The 27,252-nt window shown below is 37.0% G+C and overlaps 1 protein-coding gene across 2 annotated transcripts; it reads right to left on the bottom strand.

The window, feature by feature from the left end:
- Positions 1-4,099: 4,099 nt before the first annotated feature.
- On the bottom strand, positions 4,100-27,252 carry LOC149812569 (polyadenylate-binding protein RBP47-like). 2 transcript variants are annotated; one of them, XM_089993954.1, is made up of 7 exons: positions 26,736-27,252; positions 16,115-16,592; positions 5,479-5,519; positions 5,275-5,405; positions 5,062-5,158; positions 4,635-4,784; positions 4,100-4,512 (listed from the first exon to the last, which is right to left on the bottom strand). In XM_089993954.1, the coding sequence occupies exons 1-7, from the start codon at positions 27,099-27,101 to the stop codon at positions 4,510-4,512; spliced, it is 1,266 nt and encodes a 421-aa protein (XP_089850080.1). In that variant the 5' UTR covers positions 27,102-27,252; the 3' UTR covers positions 4,100-4,509. The 2 variants fall into 2 exon arrangements, with proteins under 2 accessions (XP_089850080.1, XP_089850079.1); XM_089993953.1 differs by having other exon boundaries at positions 4,491-4,784; positions 26,736-27,241.

The following is a 27,252-nucleotide window of genomic DNA, read 5'->3' as shown; positions in this document are numbered from 1 at the left end:
AATATTGGATATGTCTTCTCATGTAGTTGACTAACTCAATCAACTCAAAGTTGGATGACTATGTCCTTTAGGATGAAAATACCTTCAAAACAACCCAAAAATGACTGAAATGACCCTAAAACTTGTCAAACGCACTCCGTACTCATTTCAACTCTGATTTTGAAGAAATAAGGATCATTCTTCTCAGAATTTTGATACGAACGCAATGGTATACTCAAAAGTCATGAAAAATACCTCGAAATTTCTATTGTCTTAAAACTATAAAAGTCAAGAAAATTATTGAATATTACTTTTATAGCCTTGAGATACGCATTTGGAGTGGGACTCCTAAGTGAACTCATCCATGAAAATGAACCCAACTCTTTTGAGCATGCCACTCATCAAGCCAAGTACATAGCAAGAATCCATAAAATGTGAACATGATGCAATGCAACTTGAAGATCTTAAAGAGAGTGTGCTGAAGACACACTTCGAGAAAGCATATCATCGAAATCGAGTGAGAAATCCAAGCTTGCACCAAGCATGAAAGACTGGAGGCCACCTGGACCACATTCGATCATACCTGAGATATTTTTGTGTAGCTTTTTTAATCAATGTAACTTTTATTTTCAGTTTTGAAACAATGTAATTTTTATAATCTTATTAGGACTAGTTCTGATGATTGTTAGGATTTATTTTGCATCGTCGGAGGGTGTATGTGGGATCAGGGTAGTTTTGTATTTTTTTGGATCCGTTTATATGTAGAAACCTAGACCCAAGACTCATCCAAATGATTTGGATGGCTCCCAAGTCCAAGAGAGGCCCAAGTAGGTCGGATCTCAAATTCAGTATAACGCCTCAACCTTTATAACTAGAAGGGATATATATATGTGTGTGTGTGTTTTTTATAACATAGTGGAAGACTTCTCAAAGCAACCCCAAGACCAAAGCACATCACAAGGTAGAATCAAACCATTGCAATTCAAATATAACAAAGAATCAAATCATTCATTGTTTAGTCAAGTCCATTCCATATGCTATTAGTCCCCATGTTATGGTGTTCATCCGTCTACTGTGCGGATCTGAAATACATAAAGTACGAGATATAAGACACATCATGTTTTAGCACAATTTTTTAGACCCTTACTAGGTCTGAAAGACAATCACATACTAATAGTTACCATTAACAGTGTAACACTGACATCATCCTAAGTTGATGTAGTAAAAATATGAATCATGCATAACCATATGTGTGGATAATTACCCAATGCACTCATATAGTTTATGAATCCATAAATAAACAACTTGTGTGTATCTTTATGCATAAGTAAATATATAATTCATGTATAATTTGATACATACAAGCAATACAACATATAATCATAAACACCTATACTAACGCATACACTTATGCATACAGGTCATTCGAATATACAGTTATGCTCGCATACAATTCATGCATACAGTTATGTCGCATTTCATTCAAACCTATCATTAGGCTCATAAATGCATACAATCCTGCATAAATTCCATTCAGGTATATAACCTTACTTAAAAGCAACTCGGGCATGCCACCATCAGGTTCACAACCAAATGAAATGAAGAGATATAATTTCATATCAAGGAAGGAAAAAGAGAAAGAAAGAGAAGAAAAAAGAGTTTTCACAACCGATGCAACAGAGATGACATCCATATACATATTCTCATTTACCAAGTGGTTAGTACTGTGTAGGTTCACATTTGACCTACTTGCTCAAATTCAATAGTATGAGTCAATGTTATCCCATATTTCAGGGTGAGACTACTATAGGACTAACATGATCGTAGTTAATGCAGCTACGGTGGGACTGTAACCTGACCAAAATTCAATGCATTACTACAGGACTTTTACGCGATTAATATTAATATAACTACGATAGGACTCTAACCTAACCGTAATTCAATGCACTAGTGTTGAATTTTACTCAATTTTATACAGCGCAGTTACAACAGAACTTCAACCTGACCGCAGTTCAATGCACTACCTTATCTTACAAGAACCTTTTTTCCAAGTCATGTCTTTTCAAAAAGAATATATATGGTGAAACAAAAAGATATACATAGTTGCACTGAGGGGTCAATATCTACAATTTTTTACACTATCCAATTATGCATCTCATGCATATCGTAATTTATTCACCAAACTTACGAATACCAAACACGCATAGCAAATCTTCACATTCAAGAAAACATTGGGTTAATGCCTATCACTTTCATATTTGAAAGTGCACAAAGATACATGTATCTCATTTATGATTTATCATTTGCCACATTCGCAAATGTCAATCATAAATGATGAATCCTTGCCTTTGCAGAGATCATATGGGATCAATGCCCTCAAATTCACAGCATACATTTACTGAATGGGTTGAGTGCATATGACCATAATAAATAAAATCCAAAAAGGGTATTTGGGTTATTAAACCCTGGTTTTCTTACAATTATGAGGCACGTGATCCATTTAATAAAGACAACCCTTTGGACACATTCAAGACGGTATTTACCTTAAAAGGGGTAAATAGTACAACTAGGAGTTACATTGTAAAAGTTTTATGGGAGCAAAAGCATCTCAAGGAGCGTCCAGCTATCAACAAATAGACCACAACTACTGCAGTTAATCTTGAATGCATCCTAAAATGATTTAACCTTAGCAAGGATCATTTTTTATCGTTAACCACCCGCTTTGGATCTGGTCCAGTGATGCACCTGGGTAAAATATATTAGAATAATATATCTTTGAAATGCTTAGTCTTGATACAATAGTAGTCTCCAACGTACCAAGGTGGACAATAAATATCAAAACAAAAACCTTCACACAAATTGATATAAAAATATGTCTTGTTAAATCTACATTTAATTACAATCTTTTCTATATAATTATTTTTTAAAGCATGCATTTTCTTGTTAAATACTTCATTAAATAACCTACTATTAAAATTATATTTTTACATTTAAATTACTTAAAATTGATAATTACTTGCCATATTATCACGTGAAATACAGGTCCAAGTACTAATCACTTTAAATAGTGAGGAACAATGGATAAGAGATGCATCAAAGATCAAAACTTTCAAGATCCAGGACTAATTAAAAGATTTTATTTTAAATTCTCAATATGTACATGTTTTGTAAGTAACTGTATATATAAAATGTTGGTTTTTCAGATACTCTGACACTCAAGATTTTTAATCTAAGTACAAAAGCTTTTTGCTATTTATTCAAAAAGAAAAAAAAATAAAATTTTACATAGTTTTAAGAAATTAAAAATCTTGAAAATTTACTCAAAACCCGATTAATGCTGAAAATCAAGTTTTCACCAGGTTTTGGGCATCCCTTTTTCAGAGAGAGAGAGAGTTCGGGATTAAGATAAAGATGCTGGAACAAGGTTGCACACAACTCATGCAGTGTCGAAACCCTCAATGTTCATTCCTGTTGGAGGTGGACGGTTTGTCTCATGCCCCTAAATTAGACAAAAAAAAACGCATAGCATGCCAGCCTTTCTCCAATTTTAATATTTAGGTGGATATTCCCTTGGTAAAACAACGCCTCTCTTTCACATACTTGAGCTGCAAGAATCAGTTTCTTTTCCATATAAGACAAGACACCAAAACTAACCTATTGGACAACCAGACAGGTGGGGCATAAAAACTCCTACTCCCAACTAAGCGATCCTCTCCTCAAGCATGTCATGGCAGAATACAAGTGAAACTAAACCTAAAAAGAAGCTTGCTTCCGGCAGGGTTCCACACGTGGTCACACTCCAAGCTGTACTACGTGGTTGTCCGAAAGGGCGCAGTTGGGACAGCAAGGTGCATTGACAGAAACTTCCCATACCTGATCATCGGTTAATCCATCATCGTCCTACCAAAGGGAGCATGGCACAAACTCACTCCAAGTCCAACTAACCAGCAGAAGAAGATTGGCCTCTATTCTCTCCACTCCTCTCCTTTCAGTGGAAACACATGCACGCACGAGGCAACCACATGATTTAAGGTCGCTGACCTCCGAACGCAACATGCAAATCACCTAAAGCAAATATTTGCTCACGTGCAAAGTTGCGGTGCTTCAAATCCACCACCAATTGTCAGAAGTATCACACATCAAATTGCCGAAGCGTTTCAAGTCGGGAATAATACATCCGTAAAATGGTGCAGTTCTATAATAAGAGTTCAATACAACCAGTAAAAGAACAAAGCAAATCGGTTCAAGGATAACTTTATCGATTCACATGGAAAAAAATGTCAAACTTGAGTCCCTCGGCCAGAACCTAACCTAAAAGTACTAGCAGCAGAATTAGTCACCACTCGCACAGGCAGCAGAACAAGCAGAACATGCAATCATTGAAGCAGCCCACCAACCTGGATGAAAGGTAAAGCTTTATGGAGGCACTATGTGGCCTTCTCTGAGCCTTCCATTTCAGTTGTCCATCCCCTTAGAAATCAGAAGGTAGATCATAAAAGCCACAGGAGCATTTGGTGCTCCAATACACGCTCACTTTCACAAAGGCATTGATGATACACTACATCACTATTTCACTACAGCAACTACCATTATCCAAGTAAAAAATTCTCCCTACAACTAGAAATGCTACAGCTTTTCAAAACTCTTCAGCTTACCTGCTGTTGATGGTTTCCATAAACAGGATAAGCTCCATAAGCAGCAGCATACATAGCTGGATCTTGCGGTGGTGCAGCATATCCATAACCGTCATAAACCTGTGCCCCATAGTAAGAACCGTTCCATTGGTTTCCCGGATCTGCTCGAGGCTGGTGTTTCATGAACAAAAGATGCAGCATAAGCAACTAATGGCATCAGAAAGAGATATATAGTTTAACAAGCAAAATTGCAAAATCATGGACTCCAGAGTTGAATGTATGTGGGCCAAGACAAAGCCTTGGTTGGCTAGCAGAAACATTTGCCAATGCCAACCAGGCTGAGAAAAACTATCAGGCATCCCTGAGCCCATGCAACTCTAAACTCAGTTATGGACTAAACCACTCACCGGCATTACCGTGTATAAATGCTATGTTCATGGAAACTTACCAGCTTGTTTGCAGGATTACGGCCCCAAGATAGGCGAACTGTCTGATTCCCAAGTACAGTACCATTTAACTTCTGCAACGCCTCCTCAGCATTCCCCCTGCACAAAATTGTAAGAGGACAATTTCAAAGACAGCAAAAATTGCTGAGATTCACATCACAAAAAGAAATCACAATGCTTAGGGTGAGAACCCAAAAAATCAACTGAAGACATACCGGTTAACAAATTGCACAAACCCACATCCTTTGCCAACTGGTATTTTAACAGATGCAATGTCCCCATACTGAGAAAAGGTCTGCTTGAGATCCTCATCACCGACACTTGGATCAAGTCCCCCAACAAATATCTACAACAAAAAACATTATTGCAAAACCATCTCAACTGGTGGAGTTTCAAGAAGCATATAGATATTGACTTACTGTCGTGTTACTTAGATCGCCATCAGACTGAAATCCTTGTCCTGAGAAACCAATGGAAATTAGTTAAATTTCAGCACGAAACAATTGTCAAATGGGCAAAACACAAAACCTACGAATATTGCAAGTTTGCAGAAATCCAATAGAAGCTATGGTACCTGGACACTCCATTTTGCCCTCCATACCTGTGTTGACACGTGTGTCCCCGTGTTGACACGCATCAACACCTGGACACGCCATTTTACCCTCCGTACATACAAGTTTGTATTCAATTTATAATTTATAATTATACTTTTAGTTTATAACTTTATATTTTCAGTATATATTATATATTTTAGATAACGCATATATATTTAGATTATATTCAGTTTATTTTGATTTTATTCTGTATTTATGTGATATTTAATATATATATACATATATATAGCCATGTCAACATACCCACATTTTTTGGAATTGCCATGTCATACACCCTCTCGCACCCGTACCCAGGTAACATAGAATAGAAGCAATTAAAGGTGCATAACTGCATCCCAAGTCATATACAATTGGAAAGTATTGCCTAAAGTAGGTAGCAGTTGAAGACACTACAGGACCTATAACAGGGAAGAAAGCAGAAAATTCCAGCTGGTTCCTTTGCAGAAGAAATACTGCCAGCAAAATTCTTGCTTGTACAGACTTATGGCCAGCATCCATCACACCAGTAAGTTCTAGGCAGGAACACTAGCTAGCAGTCCATGCAGTCTGGAGTGCTGTCTAAGGTTAAAGGGCTGAAAGCTGACACGTTAGACTTCTCAACAGACATGCAAGTTATGAATGGTTTTCACTTTTTCCGTATTTTTGCTATTTTGTTCCTTAAAGCAGGCAAACAGAACTGGTACACGTCCTGTAAGGGGTGCACCATGACAAGGATAGTAGAAGTGGAAACTCTCAATGGTGAAAAAACAACCGGACAAAACAAATAACAAGTAGAAGATGTCTGCAGTAAAAAGAGATCACCAGTTGTAACAATATTGTGCCTAATAAAAAAAACATTTTACGAACACAACATAAAATCCCAAATCTTTACAGCAGTTGTCAGAATCTAATACACACTAAGGACATTCCTTTTCTGGAATTTCATGTAAAAGGCAGGCCACTAACGGAAAATTCCTTGACAAAGACGACTGAACAAAGACCACAACCCAACAAACACATGCATGTACTACAAAGTATACAATTTGTTTAAGAAATCATACAATCATGGACAATGTTCAGGACAAACAAGTATAGAGCAGATGCTCAAACAGCCACATGAAGCAGCTAACAAGGAAAACAACTGAATTTTTTTATGAATTCATGAAATACACCCTCTCATAGCACTTATGTATATAATTATGAGTGTGAACTCCTCTTATGTGCTAATTCTCCCTTCACTTTCATAGGTGTTCTAACTTCTAACTGTCTAATGGCGTTGACCATAAATCTGCTTCAATCTTAGATAAAACAACTGATAAAAAGGTTTAATTGCTGCTTGATGGATATGAAATCATCAATTGTAACTAGGGATGGCACTGGACCGGGGGAAAACGGGTCCGCGCTCCGCCTCGCCCCGTTTTGACCAGGGATGGAGGACATGAAACGGAGAATGAACCCAGGATGGAGGTTAAAATCAAAACTCGTGCGGGGATGGAGGCGGAGATGGACTTACTCTTGCCCCGCCCCACCGCATCCCGTCCCCGATCCGCGTTAAGAAAATTACTGTTATACCCTTTTATATATATATAACCCTAACATAAAACCTTTTCTCAAATTTCTCCTTTCTCTCTCTCTCTTTCCTCTAATGAGATGCATGAACTCCCATTTCTCTCCTCTCCATCTAATATCGAAAGGCGGCAATGACGAAAGGACAAGGAAAACGAGGCTCCACCCCACCTCACCCAGTTTGGACAAGGGATGGAAGACATGAAACGAGGAATGAACCGAGGATAGAGATTAAAATCAAAACCCATGTGGGGATGGAGGCGGGGATGGAGGGCAAAATTTTAAGACGGGGCGGAGGTGGAGACCTTGCCCCCCGCCCTGGTTCAGTGTCATCCCTAATTGTAGCAAATAATTCTTTATTGGAATCCTATGAAATGAGGTGAATAACAATCACAATGAAACGCCACCAAAAGGCTATAAGAGATCGCAAACACACAAAGACCACTATTGGGTCAAATACAATCTCACAAGAGCTCAATGGAAAAATAATTATTTTTATAGCACCATACATATGCTTGTGAAAAGCATAAAATACATGGAATAGTGGGGCTCTATTTATAAAGACTCACATGCAAAAGAGGGAGGTAGTCCAACAATCGTTGGACAGTCATAACAGTCATATTTATGACTGTTGGGAGTATAGTTATCAAAAACATGCCTCAAGGCGCAAATAGCACACCTCGCCTTGAGGCGAGGCCCTCTACGCCTTGAGGAGCAGGTAAATATCGCAACAAAGAAAGAAAAGAAAGGAAAAGAAAGAAATAAGGAAAAGAAAGGAAAGAATAAAGAAATGGAAGGAATGAAAGAGAAAGAAAGAAAATGAAGAAAGGAAAAGAAACAAAGGAAGAAAGAAAAAAAGAAGGAAAAAGAAACAAAGAAAGAAAGAAAAAGAAAGAGAGAAAGATAGAGAGCCAAAAAGAAATAAAATTATTTATATTTGCAATTTTTCGTAGAAGAAGAAAAAAATATTAATTTCACTATTTATTTGCAATTTTCTGTTATTTATTGATTGTTACTTTAGCAATAAATCATTTCTATTAATTATTTGTATTTGTAGATATTTTTAAAGGTTTTTTTAAAGTTAAAGAAAAAAATCCAAGGCTTAAGCCTTACGCCTGCCTCCCACCAGTCATATTTGACCAAGGTTGCCAAACTAGGAAGCGGAAGCGAGAAACGATATGGGAAGCAGAAGCTAGAAGCGAGGCATTTTAAAATTTATACAAAGCGGGAAGCGAAGTTTCAATTTAAAAGCGAAATATGAATAAAAAATGAAGCAATATAGAATCAAACAAGAAACAAATAAAAACTAAAATAAAATCGATCATTCTTATATTTCATGATTTTCCTGTAAAAGAGTTAAATTTTTGTTAAAATCTAACAATGATGGTTACCAATTTAAAGAAAGTACATGGAAAGTGAGTGAAAGCGTGAGAGAAAATACATTAACAAGATGAAAAGAAGCGTGAGAAAAGTATATGGTATGCATAGACCATGTGTATGAAAGCAAAGAAGAAGCGTGGGGAATCGAGCTTCCCATGAAGTTTCGAAAGCGAGGAGTATCGCGCTTCCGAAGCGAGCTTCCCACCTACCTAAGAAGCTTTCGGTAACTTTGTATTTGACTTACAAATAAAAAACAAAAAAAATAAAAAAAAGACTATATAGTCCATATTGGACTGTATTTATTATAGGACATAAAAAGACCAAAATACCCCTAATATAAGTATATTGTAGAAATATACGTATATCAGCCATATAAAAAACATATATACAGTATTTTAACATTCTCCCTCAAACTTATGGTGACATCACCGAAAGTTTGTTAAGAATAAACAAAAATCTTAGTAGAGGAAGAGCTTTGGCGAAAAAATCTGCAATCTGAAACTCGGACAGACATATGATATAGTAATTGTCCCCTTCAAGTACTCTTCTCGAACATAGAGGCAATCCATCTTAATATGCTTTGTTCTTTCATGAAACGTGTGATTATTGGCTATATAAATGTCACTCTTGTTATCGCGGTACACCTTTGAAGGTTCTGAAACATCAACACTCATATCTGAAAGTAAGGATCCCATCCACGACCTGGTTTTTTGTTGTAACCATCACCCTATATTCAACTTCTGTAGAAGATAAAGACACTTTCTGCTGCTTTTTGCATCTTTAAGGAATGAAAGAATCAACTACAAACACACAAAAACTTGTGGTTGAGTGTTGGTTATTGGGATCTCCTCCCCAATCAAATTCAGTATAAGCAATGAGATTTAAAGATGAGAAAGAGAATAAGAATGACCCTTTAGATATAGTTTTTTTAATGTATCAAACTATTCTTAACACAGCACTCATGTGAATTGATGTATGCGCAGGATGAAACTGATTAGTAATATGTATTGCATGGGCAATATCTAGTCTAGTAATAGATAAGTACATTAATTATCTGATAAGTTGCCTATAAGGAGTTGGATCATCTAATGACTCTGTCTTAAGCTCGCATTTTAGTATTTATTACTTCAGGAGTGTTAGCATATTTTGTGTCTGTCATTTTCGAACATGCAACAATATCAGCTGCAAACTTTATTTGAGACAAAATGTATCTCCTTAGTGAATATGCTACTTCAATACCTAAAAAATATCTCAAAAAACCAAGGTCAGTCATATAAAAAAATTTCTTAAGCATAATTTTAATTTCTTCAATTTTCTTCTGATCATTTTCAACGATGATCATATCATCAACATACAAGATTAGATCTTCAAAAAGAGCAGTGTCAGTAATAACAGGATTTAAATACAAAATTTATCATAGTTCCATTAAACCAAACATTTCATGCTTTAGAGGCTTGTTTAAGCCCATATAAAGTCTTTCGAAGACTAAGAACCATATCATTTTCAATAACCAGACCAGGACAAAGATCAATGTAAACTTTTTCATTTAAATTTTCATTTAAGAAAGCATTTTTAACATCTAACTGATATATATATGTCATTTCTTAATAGATGCAATAGCAACTACAGTCCTAACTATAGTTATGTGAGCTATCGGGGCAAAGGTTTTCTCATAATCTATACAATATTCTTGATAATACACTTTCACAACTAATCTTGCTTTATATCTTTGTAGGGATCTGTCACTCTTTGTTTTGACCTTAAATACCCATCTAGATCCTGTTGTCTTTTTCCTCTTGGAAAGATTTTAGACTTCTAAATATGGGCCTTATGTAATGCATCTAATTCTATTTTCATAGTCTCAACACATTCTTTTATGTCTTTGACCTCTCTATAGTTAGATGGTTCATAATATGAGTGAATAGCAAGAAGATGTGCCCTATAATTTGTAGAAAATGATTCATATGAAACAAACCTTCTTGAAATTCTAGGTATTCGCTTAGATCTTCTAACACTAGGTTCTTCTATATTTAGTAGTAACGATATTTTTCAAAAGCACATGGATGCTCCTCATTGTGATGTCTAGAATAATGTATAAGGTTATAAGTCGGTTATCTTTCTTCTCTTGGTTTATTATTTTGTTGAACATTATCACTAACTTCATCATCATTATTATCATAATTGGACTTAGGCAATAAGTCAAACAAAAAGACATACTCGGGTTGATCAAATCCTTTTTCTTTTTTAAGAAATATAACATTTCTAGATACATAAAGCTTATCATTTTTTGAATCAGAACATTGATAGCCTTTTTTATTATCGACATATTCAATAAAAACGCATTCAATATCTTTAAGATAGAGTTTGTTGTATTTTTCAAGAAGCACAAAACATTAACAGCCAAAAATTCTTAATCTTTTCAAATTGAAAGTAGTCTTAACAAGTATTTCAATTGGAGATTTGTTTTCTAAAATTTGAGAAGGCATTTTATTTATTAAATAGACCGCGGTGAGAGCAGCTTCAGCCCATAACCTTTTTGGAACTTCCTTTGAAATAAAGTCCTAGTAATTTTAATAACACGGCGATGTTTTTTTTTGGCAATTTCATATTGTTGAGGAGTCCTAGGACATGAATTTTGGTGCAGAATATCATGGGTTTTTAGGTAAAATTGAAATTCATTTGAAAGAAACTCTCTCCTAGAGTCAGAGCAGAAGATTTTAATATTTATTTTAATTTGATTCTTAACAAAATTACAAAAATCTTTAAAACATGAAAAAACTTTGGATTTGAGTCTAAAAAAGTAGATCCAAGTATATCTAATAAAGTCATCTATGAATGTAAGGTAATATGAGTAACCACCTTTTGACATAACGGGAGCAGGGCCCATACATCCGAATTCACTAATTCAAAAATTCCATTACTCAAAAAATTCTAGATCTAAAAGGTAACATTTGCATTTTTTCAAGTATACAATCTTTCCATACATATTCTTTTTCAACAACAACAACTACGCCTTCATCCCAAAACAATTGGGGTCAGCGATATGAACCAAAAAAAGAAATTCATTTTGGGTCTTCCACATGAATCCTTTTCCTCCAATCATTTTTATCCAATGCCATGTCCTCGGTGAGGTTCAAAGCATTCATATCCTTTCCTATCATCTCCATCCAAGTCTTCCTAGGCCTACCTCGACCTCTTTTAACTAATATATTTTCCCATTTCTCCAACCTTCTAACTGGAGCATCATTAGGCATTTGCCGAATATGTCCAAACCACCGTAAACGATTCTCTCGCATCTTATTTTCAATGGGTGCAACACCTACCTTCTTACGTATCTCCTCGTTCTGAATCTTATCTTTTATTGTATTTCCACACATCCATCTAAGCATCCGCATCTCAGCTACACTCATTTTTTGAATATGATGTCTCTTGGCAGCCCAACATTCCGTACCATATAGTAAAGCGGGCCTAATAGTCGTCCTATAAAACTTTCCCTTCAACCGCAATGGCATTCTACGATCGCACAGCACTCCAGTTGCACTTTTTCATTTCATCCACCCAACCTTTATCCTATGATTTACATTTCCATCAATTTCTCCATACTTTTGAATGATGGATCCCAAATATTTGAAATAATCATTCACCGGTATTTCTTGCTCACCAAGCTTCACTACACTCCCATCACTACTTCATTGCTTACTAAACCGACATTCCATATATTCAGTCTTACTATTACTCAACTTAAAACCTCTAGCTTCCAATGTCTGTCTCCATAATTCTAACTTAGCATTAACCCCAGCTCTAGACTCATCAATCAAAACAATATCATCAGCAAACAACATACACCACGGTACATTTTCTTGAATTGATCTCGTAAGTTCATCCATCACTATCGCAAATAGAAAAGGGCTTAAAGCAGATCCTTGATGTAACCCAACCGTTATAGGAAAATTGGTTGTCACCCCTCCACAAGTGCGGACATTGGTTACTACTCCTTCATACATATCTTTAATTATACTAATGTACTTGAGAGAAACACCTTTCTTCATCATTGTACACCAGAGAATGTCCCTAGGTACTCTATCGTATGCCTTCTCTAAATCAATAAAAACCATATGCAAATCTTTGTTCCTCTCTCTATATCTTTCAATAAGTTGTCTAAGAAGATGTATAGCTTCCATAGTTGATCTTTCAGGCATAAAACCAAATTGATTCTCCGATATCATGACAACCTTCCTCAACCTAGACTCAATCACCCTCTCCCAAAGTTTCATAGTATGACTCATGAGTTTTATACCACGATAGTTTGTGCAATCTTGTATATCACCCTTATTCTTATATAAAGGCACCAAAGTACTCTTCCTCCACTCATTAGGCATCTTATTTGTTCACCAAATCAAGTTAAAAAGATTTGTCAACCATTCTAAACCTTTCTCTCCCAAGCATTTCCAAGCCTCAATAGTTTGAATATACTTGGATGTCGTAATCGTTTATGCCAAAGATCTAAATCAATTTCTTGGACATGATTACAAAAAGAATTTTTGTGTAGACATAAAGAGTCCATATAGTAAAGGTCTCATCTTCTATGACCTTGCCCAATCAGCTTTCGTGACAGGAGATCCTGCAAGTCTTAGATGAGAAGAAGACTTGGAAGCCATAATAAAAAATTTTAAAAACCGAAAAAAGGTTTAAGTAAGTTTTGGAATAAGTTTAACATTTGGAATAAAAAACTTATTTGAATCACCTATAGTTTTGTAAAAAAATTCTATACTTTTAACTTTTAAAGGAGTACCATTGGCGGTTGAAACACATGAAAATATGAATTAGTGCAATCGGATAGTAAGGACTCATTATGTGTCATGTAAAAATAGGCGCTCAAATCCAAAATCCAAGAAGACTTACCCGAAGGAGAAGAGGAAGAGACGGCGACACCGAATATAGGAGTGGCTTTTAGAATTTGTGAAACGGTCTCCAAAATTTGAGTAATCATCAAATCATTGAAGTTGTCATCTTTTCTTGTTTCTTCATGTATTGGAGACTCTTCACTTACCGCATCCACTTTTTTGAGTTTGGGACAATCCATGCTCGGTTCTTTACAATAGTGACAAGTAATTTTAGCACCATTGTATCCTCCCCCATTATATCCACCCCTATATATCCTTCATTGAATTTTTACTCAAAGTGTGGAAGTTTATAAGTTTTTACAAAGTTTTTGGGTCTTGATACGGCAAGCACCACATCACTAGACTTATGCATTCCAAGTCTAGTTTCTTCTCAACATATTTGAGCAAGATCATCACTTATAGAAGGAGCCAAGGTCTTATGAAGTAAAAAGGACCTAACATGATCAAATTTCAGTCGAAGACCATATAGGAAAGAGAAAAGATTTTCTCTTTCAGCTTGTTTTCTTATCTCAATAGTCGATCGTTCTCATTTTGGTTCCAACATAGCCAACTTAACCAAAATCAAAGATAAGAGACCATAAAAATCTCTTACACTCTTATCCCCTTGTTTAATAGTGTGTAACTTGTCTTGGAGATAATATAACGTAGCCATGTCCTTTTGAATGAATGTGCTCTTTAAGAAATTTCATGCATTGCATGCCTTTTGAGCTTGATGATATTGGTGGCAATCTTGAACACAATGGTATTCATAAACCATGAGAGTATTTGAGCATTAATAGCCTCTTAATCTTCCATTTTATCTTGATAGGCTTGCAAAGTCTTATCTTTTTCTTTTTCTTTTTCGAAGAGAACTTTAATTTGATCTCATTCTCTTCTCGTTAGCTTTAGTTGGGTTTCATTAGTGGTTCCACTAACAAAACCCCAAAGCTTTTTTTCCCTTTGTATGGTTTTTCATTGTGCCATCCCACATCAAGTAATTGCTTTCATTGAGCTGGTGGGAGATGACGGAAGCGGATTCTCTTTCACCCATGTTGAAAAAATAAGCTTGAGCTTGAAGAACCAAGCTCGAAGACCACCACCACAAAGAGAGCACACCCAAGATGATTTTTGCCACTATAAGAACCCAAGGCTCTGATACCATGAAATGAAGAGAATAACAATCACAATAAAATGTCACCAAGGGGCTACAAGAGATCGCAAACACACAAAGACCACTATTGGGTCAAATACAATCTCACAAAGGAGTGGCACGAGAACACAATCTCACAAGAGCTCAATGGAAAAATAAATATTTTTATAGCACCACACATATGCTTGTGAAAAGCATAAAATACATGGAGTAGTGGGGCTCTATTTATAGAGCCTCACATGCAAAAGAGGGAGGCAGTTCAACAGCAGTTGGACTGCCTCCAACGATCATATTTATGACTGTTGGGAGTCGTTGGACGGCCTCCCAACAGTCATATTTGACTTACAAATAAAAAACAGAAAAATTAAATAAAGAAAAGGACTATACAGTCCCTATTGAGTGTATTTATTATAGTACGTGAAATGACCAAAATGCCCCTGATATACGTATATTGAATAAATATATGTATATCAGCTATATACAAAAACATATACACAGTATTTTAACATCCTGTGCATTTTTACCATATGTATAAAATGAAGCCACCTTTAGTCAACACATTATCATTTATAAAGTCTTCATCTGTTATCTGTGGGGACCAAAACCCCATGGTAAAGAGTATCAATATCAGGTCAAGGCATTCTCCTGTGTTTTAATACCGATCTCCTCTAAAGGACAAAATCAAACTTCATTATTTGAGAGTCAAGTCAGGAATTGCTTAAAGTCCTGAAAATTAAAGACTTGATATTATGAAAGATTTTAAACTTCTTGCTTCACACCTATGTCACAGGGACTCTTCAACTAGGTGCCGCACCCGCGTCGCACCTGCACCTGCACCCAATGCGGTCAACCTGACCCTGGGTGCAGTCAACACACCCAGGGTCATTTATGTCCAACTTTTGGACTTTATATATATATATATTTATATTTTTGCCACACCCCTGCACCCAAGTTGTTTGAAAGTGCCGCACCCCCGCACCCGCACCCATGTGACATAGCTTCACACAGCATTTTGAAGAATCTCAGCATCTCATGTCATGGATGAGCACTGACTTGATTTTAACATGCCATAAAAACAATAAAAACTAATTTTGTGGAATTCAATTTGCTTGTAATGTAGCTAAAGTATGTTACACCGCCTAGAATGTACATAATACTGCTCATCCATAAAAACCGAGGTAACACAAAATAATTCAACCATGCCAGTCTCGAGAAAAGCACCACATTTACAATTTATAATATTGACTTTCTTTTCTTCATACTTTTGAACTCATCGAATGTGACTCATTTCTACAGTCAGATTTCAGCAAATCAAAGCATGAAACATGAGGCTATATCAACATTTTCTTAACTGAGTAGCAAAAGTCAGTGACCTTGTGCTCAAACAAGATATTGAATAAACACAATTAACAATACACAAGTGGAAAAATGAAAGGCTACATACTGCTCACAAAAAAACAGTAAACACAAATTTATCACATACCTTGTGAAGTATACTGCTGTTGAAAACCAGAGGTCTTCCGAGGGGTTGCCACACCAACACGCATGGGCCTACCAGAACAGTATACCCCATTCATCTCAGTCATTGCTCTTAACCGCTCATTATCATCAGCAAACCTCACAAAGCCATAACCTTTAGATCGGCCTGTGATTGCATCTATAACAACTTTTGCACCTTTTACAGATGGGTATCGGCTAGCAAAAGTCTCTTGCAATAGAGCATCTGTAACATCAGAAGCCAAATCCCCCACAAATATAGAATGATCTGAACCATCTGAGCGCCGTTCTCCCATGCTAAATGTTGCCCAGTTCAACCGAAAAGGCTGATCTACATTGGGCATTGCAGTACCATTGTAATTATGAAGGACCTTTTCTGCCGCTGCATGTGAAATAAACTCAACAAAACCGTACCCCTCTGACTGACCAGTCTGCTTATTGCGGATAACTTTTATAGAAATGACCTACAGATCAAACACCAGGATTAAGATGTCAAATGTTTTAAACAGAAGACAAAACCAACTTCAGGGCATCATAATTTCCATTCAAATATGCTCAGAAAGCAGCCCAACTTTGGGAAGATACAGAGGGTAAATCACAAAATGCTACTAAATATTACCTATTGAGTAGAAACCGCCCAACTTTGTACTTGTGGCATTCTACAGCCTGCTATTTTAAATGCATTTCAAATACCTGGCTAAGATATATATATATATAGGATTTATATTTGCAACGATCGATTGTACCTATAATTGAGTTGGAATCTCATGATGTGAGTTGTTTTGACACATTCTAACCTCATACATGTGTTCAGCATGCTTGATTTATTAGGAATAGATTCTTGGATCAGTTTTTTCGACAAAAAAAACATGATCTTATGAGTCGGGAAAATTTGATACATTCATAGCCATTGATTTCTGGATCGCCAGAAAAGCCTGTATACAAGCCAGATTCAGGTGATCCAAAAGCTGGTTTCCACTAAATAAAACATGTAGATCACATCTATGGTGTTAGATGTGAGGAAAAAAACAAAAAAGAGGGCCTCCACTTTGCTGAGTCAATTGTATTTACAATCAACTGTAACATATATATATAAGGGAGAAGAAGCAGGAGGGACATCTCGAAAGCTACTCTTCTCTCATCCCTTCTCTATTCTACATCTCTTTCCCTTTATAGTTGTGTTTTTCTCTTGAGTGTTAGTAAGTGTGGGAGTATTGTAAGGTGTGCAAGTGTGCAAGGAAGCTGGGAGCTTAAAGCTGCTATATTTTTGCAAGTTTTCTTCTTATGTTATAACAAACTTATGTGTTTATGTTTATATATGTTGTTGTGGTCCTTTCATAGTATTTGCATGTGTGTTGTGTTGCTCTTGTATGTGCAGTGTTAAGTTCCTGCTTCCGCTTTCCATCCCGTATAGCATGAGTTCTTAGTAGTGGCAGAGTTAGCACCTATATATATATATAGAGAGAGAGAGAGAGAGAGAAAACACTAGTTTTATCCTTCATAGATAGAAAAGAACAACTTTTTTTGGTCAACAAAATAAATGTCCAGCATGTTTTCGTCATTTAGTTCAACTAAACCATTCAATCCATTAATTTTTTGGGACCAAGCATGTATTTGTGACAAAGATGGAACAGTTAAATGCAATAACTGGAAAGTTGGGCAGGTTTCACAAATAGGTGATCAGTTGGAAGGATTTTTGTAAATCCCCAAATGTCTGTCAACCTGGATATGCAAAGTATGCAGAGAACTGACACAAAATCTTCATTAACTCCATCTGATGGCTCTTTAAAACCAACTTGATGTTAGAATGAGCATCAACAATATGGTATCAAGAACAAATTTGAGCCACGAATCAGACAAACAAGATCCACTTTCTTATATAGTGGGCCAGACAGCATATGCAGCAATCCTCTCATTGTTAAAATGTAAATACAGATTAATTTACGTGTACAGAGGCATTTTGGACATCTGGCCCATCAAGTACAGTTTTCTTATTTCTATAGTTCACAAGATACTTTTACCAGGATCTATCCCCTTTTGTATGATGAGCATGTTTGCAATGCCCTACTGATGCAGAGCAGGCTGTACCGCGTGACCCTGGCACGGCCAGGGAACCCGACCCACCACAAGGAATGGACGATCGGATCCAGCAGCAGGATCCGACCACAGGTGAGGTGACCCGATGCAGGAAGGTAATGCGCACCTACTCCAGAAGAGGGAAGGCCCAGCTCGCCGTCGATCCAGTTCCAAATTGAAGCTGTCTCGGGTCCGGGTCCGGACCCGAGACCCGGATCCAGTGATCTTTAAAAAGCCCTGTCTAGGGTTGCGTCAGTGACTTTTGGAAGAATAACAGCAGTTTCTTTTCAGCAGCATTCCCTTTTCCAGTCGTTTTCTTTGTTTCCCTTTTACTGTCAGTATTTGTCTTTTCTTTTATTTTTTATTCAGTACCTTGTTCATTGATATTGAGATTGAAAATAAAAATCAAGCCTCACCGTCGTGGTGGGCATTGTTATCCCAGTCTGTCCAGTGCATGACCGTGTGGGTAGTGCCTTCCCAGCCACCATCAAGAATATGTGAGGGCTGAAGACTGCGTCAAGTGGTCGTGCCTTCACTGCCTTCAGCAAAACACGTGAAGGCTGCATCACCTACCATTCTTGGATTTTCTCAAGATACTATGATTGTGAATCACAATCATAACACTTTCTCAAGGTTAGTGAAACATGAGAAAAGTACAAGTTTTGATTGTGATTGGCAGCTGTAACTGGTTTTGCCTTGAACCATGTGAAGGTCACAAAATTTCCCTTGTGACCAACAATTACAGCTTCTACTTTCTCAGCTGTGAATGTTCAACACAACCTGTGACCAAAGCAAACATGCCTGATATGTTAAAGAAATGAACGAGGTAGGGGTATCGTGCCCTAATCCAATGTGTTGTAACAAGTACCGGACAGGACCAAAATAAGATATGCATTGTTTTGTATTGTATCGTAAAAACTCACATGTTTTTTATAAAATCCCAAAAAATCTACAAAACAAAGAAAAACAGGAAATTTCTAAAAAAATAATAACCAAAGAATCAAGATAATATGCTATGAATGGCATGCACAAGAAAAATATAAACCATGAAATAATATGCACATTAAACAACTAAACAAAGATGACAATTCACAAGATTCATAATAGTCCATGTCTACATAAAAATAACAAAATCACAAAGTGTTTTCAATACTTAAAAATTTTACATAAGCAAGCTTTTTGAAATTTAAAAAAGAGAAAATAGATAATGTCAATCATGATTATCATCGCCATCTTCTTCCAGTTGGGTGGTAGGCAGCTACTAGCCACTAGGGTTTGTCCCCCTTTTCTTTCTATCTCTCTGGCACCTTCAACAAAAGAAGAGGAAGAAAACGGAGCTAGGCCCAGGTACGCCTCTCTCTCTCTCTCACTCACACACACACACAAGTCAACCAAGAAAAAAATGAGTTTCGGGTAAAAAATAAGGTTGGGTCATAGTTGGACCCGACCCAAACTGACCCACAAGGGCCACAATGTACCTGGTACCGGTACCTAGGGCTGTCGACACGGGTACGGTGGGTCATTTGCCATGTCTATGTTATATAAACTGACCCACAAGGGCCACAATGTACCTGGTACCCATACCTAGGCCTGTCGACACGGGTACGGTGGGTCATTTGCCATGTCTATGTTATATAGATTTTGGGAATGAGTATGAATTGGTTGTAAGGGGCCTTTTATGTTCATAAAAAAAACAGTTCAACTTAAATTGCACTAATTGTATATCGTAAGATATGCCCTGTATCGGGGGCCTGGGGTAAGATATAGATATCAGTGTGATACACACCCGTATCGAGACACAGGGAATCATATCGAAAAAAAACCTAAAAGATATGACACATATAGTATGATATGTTATGATACTTACAACACTACACTACCCTAACCTCTCTCTCTCTACAACAACAACAACAACTACGCCTTCATCCCAAAACAATTGGGGTCGGCGATATGAACCAAAAAAAGAAAATCATTCTGGGTTTTCCACATGAATCCTTCTCCTCCAATCATTTCTATCCAATGACATGTCCTCGGTGAGGTTCAAAGCATTCATATCCTTTCCTATCACCTCCATCCATGTCTTCTTAGGCCTACCCCGACCTCTTTTAACTAATATATTTTCACACTTCTCCATCCTTCTAACTGGAGCATCATTAGGCCTTCGCCGAATATGTCCAAACCACCGTAAACGATTCTCTCGCATCTTATTTTCAATGGGTGCAACACCTACCTTCTTACGTATCTCCTCGTTCTGAATCTTATCTTTTATTGTATTTCCACACATCCATCTAAGCATCCGCATCTCAGCTACACTCATTTTTTGAATATGATGTCTCTTGGCAGCCCAACATTCCGTACCATATAGTAAAGCGGGCCTAATAGTCGTCCTATAAAACTTTCCCTTCAACCGCAATGGCATTCTACGATCGCACAGCACTCCAGTTGCACTTTTCCATTTCATCCACCCAACCTTTATCCTATGATTTACATCTCTCCATACTTTTGAATGATAGATCCCAAATATTTGAAACAATCATCCACCGGTATTTCTTGCTCACCAAGCTTCACTACACTCCGATCACTACTTCATTGCTTACTAAACCGACATTCCATGTATTCTGTCTTACTCTTACTCAACTTAAAACCTCTTGCTTCCAATGTCTGTCTCCATAATTCTAACTTAGCATTAACCCCAGCTCTAGACTCATCAATCAAAACAATATCATCAGCAAACAACATACACCACGGTACATTTTCTTGAATTGATCTCGTAAGTTCATCCATCACTATCGCAAATAGAAAAGGGCTTAAAGCAGATCCTTGATGTAACCCAACCGTTATAGGAAAATTGGTTGTCACCCCTCCACAAGTGCGGACATTGGTTACTACTCCTTCATACATATCTTTAATTATACTAATGTACTTGAGAGAAACACCTTTCTTCATCATTGTACACCAGAGAATGTCCCTAGGTACTCTATCGTATGCCTTCTCTAAATCAATAAAAACCATATGCAAATCTTTGTTCCTCTCTCTATATCTTTCAATAAGTTGTCTAAGAAGATGTATAGCTTCCATAGTTGATCTTTCAGGCATAAAACCAAATTGATTCTCCGATATCATGACAACCTTCCTCAACCTAGACTCAATCACCCTCTCCCAAAGTTTCATAGTATGACTCATGAGTTTTATACCACGATAGTTTGTGCAATCTTGTATATCACCCTTATTCTTATATAAAGGCACCAAAGTACTCTTCCTCCACTCATTAGGCATCTTATTTGTCCGCCAAATCAAGTTAAAAAGATTTGTCAACCATTCTAAACCTTTCTCTCCCAAGCATTTTCAAGCCTCGATAGGTATACCATCTGGGCCAACCTCTCTCTCTCTCTCTCTCTCTCTCTCTCTCTCTCTCTCTCTATATATATATATATATATATATATATATATATATATATATATATATATATATTCATTTTTCTCCTTTATCACACATCTTGTACCCTGTTTTGCAGCATCAAATCATCCACCACGCAAACCCATACAAGTCAAGATTGTATCAGAATACTGATAGGTGCAAAGCTATGTCACATAGGTGCAGGTGCGGGTGCGGCACTTTAAAAAAACTTGGGTGCAGGGGTGCGGGAGGGTGTGTGTGTGTGTGTGTGTATATATATATATATATAATTTTTAACTAGTAACTAATAAAAATATGAGCATTCAACCAAATTTTACGTAACAAAATCAGTAATAACAATCAAATTACCCAACATCAAGTCATCAACAAATAATACACATTAGTCATTAGCATAAGCAACCATATGTCACAGGGAAAACTTAATTCGGCTTGGTTGGGCTTGTGAAAACTCAGTTTGGATCATTAATTGGGTTCGGTGAGCTGAGCCAGCCAGCATGTTTAGGTAAGGGTCGTAAGGCCAAGTATGAACTGGGAAAGCTCAGCTCGACTATATATATTATACATAAATATATTATATTTCAAAAGTATATTATGTATAATGTTTATATTACACAGGTTTTACATGTAAAAAATCTTAAAAGATAGTTTTTTGAGAAAATGAGCCAACTTGTGATCAACTCTTAACAATCCGAACTGAGTTTTGCTTAAAATGGGTAAATATTTTTCCAAAAATGGGCAACCACGGTGTTTAGCCGAGATTGAGAGAGAGAGAAAGGTACACAGTAACACAGAGGGGAAAGAGATTGAGTTGAGAGAGAGAGAGGTAGCCGAGAAGAGAGATTGAGAGACGAGAGGAGAGAGAGAGAGATTGAAGGAGAGAAAGAGAGAATGCGTACCTAGGTTGGAGACGGAGAGGAGGAGGTGTCGGACGATGATAGCCCGTAGTAGTCGCCGCGTCAGGGTCGGGAGACGGGTCACAGCGTCGGGGTCAGGAGGAGAGGGCAAATTTTTTTTGCCCTAATCCTCCTCTCAACCCATTTCATCGGGCTTTTTTTTAAGTCCAAAATTTGGACATTTATGACCCTGGGTGTGTTGACCGCACCCAAGGTCAGTTTGACCGCACCGACGTCGTGTCGACACAGTGCAACACCTGGTTGGCCGAATCCCTGTGATATAGTTGCAAAGGGATTTTTTTGATCTCTCTACCATCAAGTGAGGCCACAAAGACCTGAAACGACTAGGTAAAAGTCAATCTAATCCAAAGTAAATCTTAATTGGTACCGCTAAAGGACTTTAGAAAATTTTGAGTATAAATTTTCTATTACATTTTTTGCAATTAGGACTGCTATGATCATAGTTACCAAAATTGCTTGGACTACATGGGAATCATGATCCCCAAGGAGCAAGAACTAGAATCAGATCTGAATCATGATTTTTAACGATGAGAATCGTGAATCCCATGACTGAGAATCTTGATTCTTAAGAGATGGGAATCCTGAACCCTTTACATGGGAATCCTGATTCCTATGCTCAGAAATCATGATTCCCTCGGGAAATTCTTTCAGGAATTCTAATTCATTGCTTATAAAATCTTACATATCACTTCTTAAATGATTCCCTGTATCGCTTCCTAGCTCAATTCCCGCTTCTCATGCCCTTCAAAAAATTGAATGATTGCTTCCTGATTCTAATTCCCATGCCGCTCTGTAGTTTCATTCCTGCTAATAGCAACTATGCTTATGATTTTTTTAAAAACAAAAGGTTGTGAGGAACCTTTAGGTGAATCTAAATTGTATAAATGGCTTGGATTGATGACGACTGTCTTTGTGTGTCAAATAGAAGTGTGGTTTCTAAAAGGAACAAAGAAAACAATGTGATTTGTAAAGTTTAGGTTTGGTGACATGTCCAGTAGGAGTGATGCTTCATAAGAAGCGAGGGTATTCAAGTGGAGAAAATAAGGGATTGATCCAAAAAATGTTGCAGATTGTATCTTAGTTAAAGAGCTTCTAAGAAAGTGTTTGAATCCATCGGATATGTTTGAAAGAGAGATACTCGGATCTCTCATCCAACCCCTCAGGGTCAAAGAGATCTGAGTATCTCCCTCTCATCCTTTATTTCAAGGATTTGAAATTCTTGAATGAAAGGATTTGAGATCCAACTTTTGAATGCGCTCTGATCTTGGTGTAGGGCCTACACCACATCAATAAGCCCCATGCCAACTCAGATCCTTAGGTTTGAGATTTGAAGCATTCAAACACACCTTAAGCCTCTAAAATGGGGGATCCTAGTAAGAGCACCCAAGTGAGTGAAGGGGGTTAGGTAGGGAACACCCCAAGTTTTAGCAATTTTGTTACCTTAATCCTTTTAACATAAGCCTTATTTATATCAATAGAAGCCATATGCAAATTCTTCCTTCTCTAAGCTTTTTGATAAGACACCTTAATAAAAACTTTGGCTTCTATTCAAAACTTTATGACACAAAATTCAAGGTTTGCACTAAAGGTTTCCTACAGCTCAATGTTTGGTTCGCAACGCACTGACCCGCAGATTCACTCTCTTAAGGACTGAAATCCATTTCATAAACATTTGTTTCTATTTTCCATACTGCTCCCTATTAATTGTTTAGTGATTGTGGTTGGTGCTTGTTGGCCTACTTCACTTCCCTTATAAATTGATTAACAATCCAGAAAACTATTTCTCCACCCTTTTCCTCATCGTCATCTTTCACAAGGAGAACCTACATCATAGTTGGCAAACTCGTGAATCAAATTCGAATCGCCCAACCCTTGACTCCGCGAGTCAACAGGACGACTCGGTAACTCGGACAAGTTAGGACTATGCATTTTCTAGTGTTAAGATATCGAAAAAATCAAAATCCATTCTATATAATCACTAAATTTAGCATATGACATCAATGACTAAGCTATATAAGTATTCAATTATACATAATTGTTAATATTTATGATTTAAAAACATATGATTCCTTATAACAAGTATTCTTTTATGGGCATTATGCATTAGAACCACAAAATGCATGACAAAAAACACATAAGAGGCATGTGGATCAACGGTCCTGAATCAGTGACCCAGTTGGAGTCCGGTCCAGGTCGACTCGGGCAATTCTGGAGTTGACTCGCCGGGTTTGCCAACTATGGTCTTCATACTTATTAGTTAATACAACTTACACATTCAAAGTCAATTTTTTCATAATATTGGGAAATTTATACAACTGTGAGTGTGTTAACAGTCTAAATTTCAGTTACATTCCACATAATCACTCATTTTTTCATTCTCAACTTTGGAAGTAAAGATTGCAACTGCAACCGTTACATCAATTTCTGTATTTTGTGAATAGTTTTTCATTTGATAATTATAAATTTGATTCCAAAGAAAGGACATGAACACACGCCAAAAGGGAAAAAGGGAAAAAGATAAAAACAATTAGCCTCAACCAAAAAATAATCAATAATATTGTGTATTTACTGTGCAATGAGAATGTTTGGACAAATTACTAACTTCCAATAAGATGGAAAATAAGCACAGTGATTGCCTGAATAGAATCTTTATATGATGTCTACGAATTTCAGCTAGTGATTTAGGAACCCATAAATGTGTTCAGCATGATAAATATAATATTGACCCTTGGATCTTTTTTTTTAATGTAAAAATACAATTTTGAAGAGGTGAAAATTTGGTACATTATAGGCCAATGAATTTTCAACCCACAGAAAATCCGACATACACGATGGGAAAAGATGATCCAAGGGCATGTTTCTACTAAACCAAACATATGGATCACATTTGGAGGGTCCAATCTGCAGAAATTGAAAAAAGAAAAAAGAAAATTCATGTTTTCAACTTGCACACACATTATTAAAATTAGTAATACATATAACGATATACGTTAAATGTGCAGTTTGTTTTGTGCCAACATAGTAGTGTAAACATATACATAGATGGTAGAACGTCTCACTCTAATTATGATTCACACAAAACATGAAAATCATATGCCACAAGACTATACCTATATTAGTTAAGTTTTGGGTGCCCTTCCCTTAATTTTATTGGAAATTGGGTTTTTGCACTTCCGTGCAATTCATACAAATAGCACCATTTATTTGTGGAACTAGAAAGTCATTTCATGGTATCAAGCACTTTGTTCGCTGAATCAATGTAATATATAATGCACCTTTCTTAGAAAACAAGTTTTCTAGGTGTTAGTTATGAAAGACTACAACTCATTTCATGTTAAACGTGGCTGTCATGGTTCAAAACATAGGAAAAACTATTGGCAATATTTCGAACTTATCATGAAAAATCATGATAATTTATTAATCCAAAAATAAACATTTTAAACATAGATATTAAAAGTATCTGTATATTTTGATTTCTGGCAATTTTCTTTTTATACAACGCGACAAAATTAGCTAGTGACTATTTAAGCATGAAGCGGATTTTCTAATATCCTTTATGATTCACGATTTTCAATAAAGATTTATATTTGACATGAAGAGTATTTATGTAGTGCATATATGCTTCATGATTCACAATAAAGATAACCGACGCTTATACACAGCTCTCAAGAAAGAGAACCAACTCATCTACCCATGCGAGGAGGGGAGAGGGACATCCTTTAAGAACCACCTCATGGAGCCAACTCTGCCTTTTCATAATCAGTATGCAATTAACTTTGTTCTCAAAAGTTAGTATATGGATATTAGGTCATGAACCAATCAAAATGACAAGAGAATGGTGCGATTCTATGAATATTTTTCTCATATTCTTTTAACTATGAGTGTGCCGAGATTTTCCCAATATTTTTCTGATCAAAACAAATATTCTGAAATTATCATAAGATTTAAAATTGGCAAAAAAATCCCGAGTACGAGTCGTTCCGTAAAACATAGATAGGAAGCATGGCTGTCAACATAGAACCAGCAATATCTTTGGCATAGTATATAACGAGCAAAAAGAACATGGGAACCATCAGCATCAGCTATCTGAAGTCATTGATTCGATTAGATAACAGAGTTAAAATGATATGTAAGTACCGTAAAACTTGAGAACTAAGATCACAGGTGGGAAGAGGAAGGAGGAAGGGTGAAAGTCTCACCTCTCCGGTGTGGCCAAAGCAAGAATTGAGGTAACCCTCATCCATCCAGTACTGGAGGTCCCCGACCCATATGGTCTTGTTCTCTTCGTTGGATTGAGATTGGAACGGAGGCTGTTGCTGCTGCTGCTGAGGAGGAGGAGGAAGGGGAGGCTGCTGCTGTTGCGGCTGAGGAGGATAAGCCATGTATGCATGTGGATAGTGCTGGTAAGGTTGCTGGGGCATCATCTGATGCTGCATCATCATCGATGCCGGGTATTGGTGCTGCATTTGCATGGCCATCCACTGTTGTTGTTGTTGTTGTTGTTGTTGTTGTTGTTGTTGCTGCTGCTGCTGCGGGTCTACGGCAACAGACGCGGACTGCATCATCTTCCTCTAATCTTCAACGTTTTCTTAGCGGCCACAGAGAGAGAGAGAGAGGACGTTGTTGTTTGGGTGGGGGAGGGGCGAAAGGAGGGAAGCACCAGCGGCCTTAAGCCTATCCCTGGTCTGGTAGGAACCAGGGTTACAAAGAGACCCT

Source organism: Nuphar pumila, chromosome 17 (genome assembly GCF_984573655.1).
Source record: "Nuphar pumila chromosome 17, dmNupPumi1.hap1.1, whole genome shotgun sequence".
Taxonomy (NCBI): Eukaryota; Viridiplantae; Streptophyta; class Magnoliopsida; order Nymphaeales; family Nymphaeaceae; genus Nuphar; species Nuphar pumila.
This window is presented reverse-complemented; position numbering and strand designations above follow the sequence as displayed.